This window comes from Centruroides sculpturatus, unplaced genomic scaffold, assembly GCF_000671375.1.
Source record: "Centruroides sculpturatus isolate CEXI.00-Female unplaced genomic scaffold, Cexi_2.0 scaffold261, whole genome shotgun sequence".
Classification (NCBI taxonomy): Eukaryota; Metazoa; Arthropoda; class Arachnida; order Scorpiones; family Buthidae; genus Centruroides; species Centruroides sculpturatus.
Window position 1 is genome coordinate 190,183 of NW_019384426.1, and position 5,889 is coordinate 196,071.

Below are 5,889 nucleotides of genomic sequence, written 5' to 3' on the forward strand. Positions count from 1 at the left end.
TTTGTCCAATAAGTATCAAAACTGATATTTTCCTGCCAACACAAACGGTTACTGTAGTCGTGATGGATGGTGGTGAATGCCATGTAAGTTACGAGGCCCGGCTCAGTTATCTCTGAGCCTTTAAAGTATATAGATCGCGCCCGAAGTGGAAGTATGTTTAGTGCTTGTGTCGAGAGTCAAGATAGAGCGAACTATCAAGCAGCGTTTTCGCATGAAATTTTGTAAAAAATTGCAGAAATCTGCCACTGAGAGTTTGGATATGATCCGTGAGACTTAAAAAACGAAGCCATGTGTTTTCAGAACTCGTGTTTTGAGAAACACACGGCTTCGTTTTTACTCTCAGTGGCGGATTTCTTCAATTTTCCGCCAAACTTGATGTCAAAACCCTGTTCTATGATTCCCTGTTCTATGATTCAAAATTCAAACATGGCTGGCAGATGTCGAAGACAAACAACGCGCTGGAAGTCCGACAGCGACCCGAACCGATGAAAATGTCTCTAAAGTGGATGAAATATCGAAGAATAGGGTCTGCCGCTCCGAAAGGAGATCGCCGATACTTAGATGCTCCATCAAGACAATGCACCCAGTTACACGTCGCTAATTGTGAGGGAGGCACAGACCAAACACAACGTCTCAACGTTGCCCCAATCATCCTACAGTTCAGATGTGGCCCTTCAGACTTCTTTTTGTTCCCTCGTATCAGAGGAGCCTGGAGGACACCGTTTAGAAACGATTGAGGCAGTCCAAGCGCCTTCGACAGGGTGCCTGAACAGCCTTGCGGTTCCAGGTAACGTATGAAGACTGGAAAAAGAGTTGTCAGTGGTGTATTGATGCAAGTGTGTCATATCTTGAAGATTATTAGCTTATTGTTCATATATCTTCAATAAATTTCTTTTAATAACTTCCGACCCGATACCTTGTAGACATCATCGATGTAGTCACTACTTATTTTCAACCATCTAATCCAACTATATTAATTTTGGGCTCATATGATCATGCAATCTTATTTCAGTATTTTAATGTTCAGTCGTTATACGGTTTGACATAATTAAATCGCTTCTGTTTATGTAACTGGAAAGCTCACGAAGGAATCTGCAAATAGTTGAAATACTCACTTCTATTCCTAAGCCCTGATTCAATTCCATCTTTAACTGTTATGTATCTGCTCGTTCTGTGAAAACGTGTAAGATTAACTATAATGTAAATATCTTAATCTTCACTATCGTTACTTTTTGTTCAGCGAAGCGGGTCCTTGCAGCTAGATTCTAGATTACTTAGAAAAACAGTCTTTTATATATATATATAAAACTATATTACATACAAATAAAAACCCAGCGAAGCGGGTCCTTGCAGCTAGTCAATAATAAAATTCAATTAAAACAATAATAAAAATTACGATCTTATTTTCATTTTGCAATTTTATTTACTACTTCAACACATAAAAAATAACAGAAAATTCATTTATGTAACTATAATCGATTTTTTGTAAGCAGAAATTCCTAAGTAGATGATGATTTAACTTACTTAAATATAATTTACAATATCGAAGTTGATTATTAACAATTAAAAAATAACTGGAATACATACATTAAGTAGTCTCATCTGTTCTTATCCACCAGTTTTGTTTCAGAAATATAAATTTGTTTACTTTTTCTGAATTTATTTCATCGGAATCGCCGTTTGACAGCGTCGATGAAACTGATCGTTTCCATTCTGAACATGAAATACTAGCAGGTATACACAAGTATTGTAGAGCAATGGAGTAAATATTTGGAAATTTACATTTACTCTTTTCCCAGTACTGTAATGGGTCTTCGGTTGAACGAATTGTTGGTTCATTTAAGTAATCATCAAGTTCAATAGTAACTGGTTCGATTTTTCTTCTTTTTCTACTTAAATAGTCAAGAACAGGCATTTCTTCGTTCAAGCAGATTCTTTCTGGTGAGGCACAATTTCTTTTCTTTTGTCGAATTTCAGATAATTTATGTTTAACTTTCTTCCTTGCAGCTCGCCCAATATCTGGTTTCGAAAATCCAAGTGTTTTAAATCGCGGATCGAGTATTGTACTAATTAAAGATATATCATTTGCTTCAAGACTTTTTAGACAAAAGTTTACAGACGCTTTTAACTTTTCGACAATATTTATTTTTTCTGGTGAATTATTTTTGATACTTTCTAATTTATTAAAAATGCCGTTTAATATAGGAATTGTCATTGAATGTGTGGCAAATTGAAAATTACTGATATGCTGCAGTGTCTGAGAAATGAGATCAAAATAACTAACGCAAACTTTTAATTTTTCTATATCTCGAGGTGACAACGAACAACGTGTTATATCATATATTACCTGTGATTCTTCCCATAATTTTAAAATTTGTTTTATCAACTTATAAACATTTCTCCAAGTTAAGGTAGATGTGGATTGAGGACTATTTTCTATTATGTATGAAAGCATAACGCTATATTCGTTTATAACAGATAGCATATAAATTTTTAACGTGGTTTCGCATTTTTCTACGAGACAATTAATTTCGGCAATCTCAGAATAACAATTTGCAAGCTGATCTAATGTATCTGTTAAAGACGGCAAGTTCGGAATATTTCGTAAAATATTTTCAGCTCCTGAAATATCTTCCGTATTAATGCTCACTGTAAATCGAATCTTATCCTCAAGCCTCCAGTTATCAATAATTTGTTCCAACAGCTGAAAAATTTCGTAAAAATCTTAAATTAATAAAAACCAGCGAATATTCTGTGATTGATACCGTAAGTAAGACTATATAATACCTGTCTTGTACGTAGAGGTGTGACAAAAGATGCTTCTTTCGTAGCTAGAACGACCACGTGGAGTTTCTTTTCCCACAGAAAATGGCAGTGGAATGAAATATATTTCCTGTCTGAACATTTCGATATCCATGTGCCAATTGAAATCGTTGCGAATTCGATTTGCGAGAGAATTTCATGCAGTCTTTCATTTAAAACATTGAATTTATCGACGAAAAGTACTTTTTCTAAAGTCGTTCGAGATGGTAAATCATACTCACTGTCCAGTTCTTTTACAAAGTCTCTGAAACATTTTGTCTCCATTAATGATAAAGGATACATATCAGTGACAAACATATCGGTTAACACATAACCTAGGTGCTGTTTTCGAGCCATTGATGGATAGTGTTAATTATATGTTCTAGGAGATAAGTAAGGCTGATAATGTAGTCGAATAACGATGTCTTCTTTTTGCTCTCTTGTTTCTACTAATTTTCTAAACTTTCAGCATTAATTATTTAAATACTTTATCTGAAAGAATCAAATTTATAAATAAACTTGTCTTATAAAATTCATTGATTTAGTAATATACAGTAGAACCTCGATTATCCGGACTGATTGGGGCTGAAGGTAGTCCAGATGAGGGAAAATTCGGATAATCGAAACAAATACTTTAATTTGTATTTTAATGATAATACAACACGTTTTCTTTTCGATGACATATCGGCAATATTAAAAGTAAATACTATATTTAAATCGTGATCAAATTTTCAAAAAACAAACGTTCGTATCGAATTTGGACTACTACTGACCAACGCTAACAGACTATCTAGTGTTTAAAAGGCCCTCTGGTGGCGCAAGAAGACGGATTTTATAAAATAAAAAGCAGTTGAAACTGCATTTTTATGAATAAAGATTTGATAAACTATTTATCGTTTTATGACGAGTAAAATTATTTCGTCGCGTTCGCGGCTTTTAAGTAATGTATAAACCTTCGAAACGCGATGCTCTTCGGACCGCGAGGCATAGTCGGTGGCCCACGTTGTCCATGCCTTACGCCGCCCTTGGTCATAGAAATGATGTAATTTGAAAATAAAATTTTTTATAAATACCTATGTCAAGTTATATTTTTATTACGACGCAAAATATATTTAAGAGTTTACGGCCACTGTGCCGGGTGAGACGTTGTTGAAACAAAAAAGTTATGCATTCCATCACGTACATAAACAGTATCATAATTCGCCAAGTGCAAATCAGCAAATTCGAAAAATTTTTGTTTATTTTGAACAATCCGGATAATAGAGGTCCGAATAATCGAGGTTCTACTGTATTCGGTTTTCTTACAAGTGTGTCTAAATGTTAGCGCCTTATGGAACTTCGCGCAATGAGAATACCAGGTTTTACAGGAAAAGAGAATAAGTCAAAATGTTCATATTATGTGGAACGAGAAACTAATTACAGAAAATAAACAAGACTGGTCAAGCTCATCTGATAGCACGCTCCACAAAAGCGAATCAAATATTTTTAAAATAAATTCATTCTAATTATTATCATTATCATTATGTTGCGTTTAGTGAGTTATGCCCGGTTGACACCGGTGGCTGTGTACTTTGCCGGACAGAGTGAAGGTAAAGTAACCAAAACAAGTCACAAATTAAATAAGTGTATCAGTCTGTCTCTGTATTCAGGAATTTTCTAACAATATGACACGTTCATTATAATTATAATTATTGTTATTATTATTTTGTGCATGCGCAATAAATGGATTGTATGCAACATAACACTTACGTAACTCCAGTGGCGTGCCGTCATTAGAAGCGTTGGAAGCGCCGCTTCCCTCGTATTCTCTAAAAATAAATAAATATTAATTTTAATTGTATGAAAATAATCGCACAATATTTTATTATAACCGCATTATGTATCTTATTACAAATTTCTATACTACACGTGGAAAAAAAATTGCTATTGTATATTAGAATATTAGTGGCAGAGTGGAATCTCCTGTATTTTCAGATTACGAAAAGCCAGATTTGCGCACGCGCTTTACAGAGCACCAACCTCACCCGGTTTAGCCGGTGGAAGCCTACGACCTTGGGTGAAAGCTGCACACATATAAAGATTCCAATTCTATCAAGGACCGGTTCTGGGCTGTTAGCCGCCTGCCCACTAGATATTTCAATTACGTGAATAACGAGTAGTAACCCAACCAATAAGAATTTACTATGTTTTTACGATAGTTCTGTATAGTTGACAGGAGTTTAAAAAATCCATTAAAATATTTGATATATTTATTACGCTCTCCGATTTTATATTACTCACGGATTTCGATGTTAAACCAGTGATATTACGATTTCGTACATCCCATCTTTAAGGGGATGTAGAAAAATACGTGTACAATTCTCGTATAATGTTAAAAAATTAACTGTTACTTTGGTAGCATCATTTACAACTAAATTTAATGAATGAGAGAGATGCGCGAGGTACAGAAAAGGCTCTAGAATTTATTTTCCTTAAATTTACGATTTACGTATCCGTTTGTCGTAAAAATTTGTCTTTCCACTTTTTCCCGAGACTACAAATATTCGAGTACGAAGTAACTGGTATCGACTTATTTCTACTTAAGAAGTAGTTAAATTTAAGTAGAATTAGAAGTAGAATTATTTCTTAAGAAGTAGTTAAATAATTAAGCGATTAGGGAATTGGGGACGTAAACAAAACCCTGAGGAAAGAGCCGGAATATTACTTAAACAAAAGCTTAACCGAACCAATCTATAGCCGAGTACAGTGGGGACTGATTTCTTCGAAACTAGTAGCCCGGGACGCCCCCTAGTGGGCGTTCTTTACAAATTTCCATGAGGCACGGTTCCTTTGACTTTTTTGTTCCTATCAATATGCTGTACAGCTCTGTTAAAGTCCCAATGGTAAGATTTACCCTCCGAATGAAGAGGTGGCGACCCCCCCAAACTGTAGCCCCTGTGCGAACAATAAAGTCACCATACCCCTACTCGCGATCCTTCGCGAGATATAAGCCCCTGAAATAATAAATTCCTATTACAAATATACTGAATTATTTATATTGTTATATTGACCAAATAATAATTTATGGGCCAAATGAATAATAATAAT

General features: G+C 34.8%; 1 protein-coding gene across 2 annotated transcripts; it reads right to left on the bottom strand.

Moving 5' to 3' along the window:
- Nucleotides 1–1,482: 1,482 nt before the first annotated feature.
- On the bottom strand, nucleotides 1,483–4,585 carry LOC111619580 (zinc finger BED domain-containing protein 1-like). 2 transcript variants are annotated; one of them, XM_023361327.1, is made up of 3 exons: nucleotides 4,552–4,585; nucleotides 2,788–3,294; nucleotides 1,483–2,704 (listed from the first exon to the last, which is right to left on the bottom strand). In XM_023361327.1, exons 2-3 carry the CDS (start codon nucleotides 3,157–3,159, stop codon nucleotides 1,589–1,591), a joined length of 1,488 nt encoding a protein of 495 aa, XP_023217095.1. In that variant the 5' UTR covers nucleotides 3,160–3,294; nucleotides 4,552–4,585; the 3' UTR covers nucleotides 1,483–1,588. The 2 variants fall into 2 exon arrangements, with proteins under 2 accessions (XP_023217095.1, XP_023217096.1); XM_023361328.1 differs by lacking the exon at nucleotides 4,552–4,585 and adding an exon at nucleotides 4,108–4,183.
- Between the last annotated feature and the right edge of the window lie 1,304 nt (nucleotides 4,586–5,889).

What these genes read in the sequence shown, in the direction of transcription:
- LOC111619580 (XM_023361327.1), bottom strand. Translation starts at nt 3,159, where the DNA reads ATGGCTCGAAAACAGCACCTAGGTTATGTGTTAACCGATATGTTTGTC. An exon ending in CACCTCTACGTACAAGACAG is followed by an intron (nt 2,705 to 2,787) that starts GTATTATATAGT and finishes GAAATTTTTCAG; the next exon opens with CTGTTGGAACAAATTATTGA.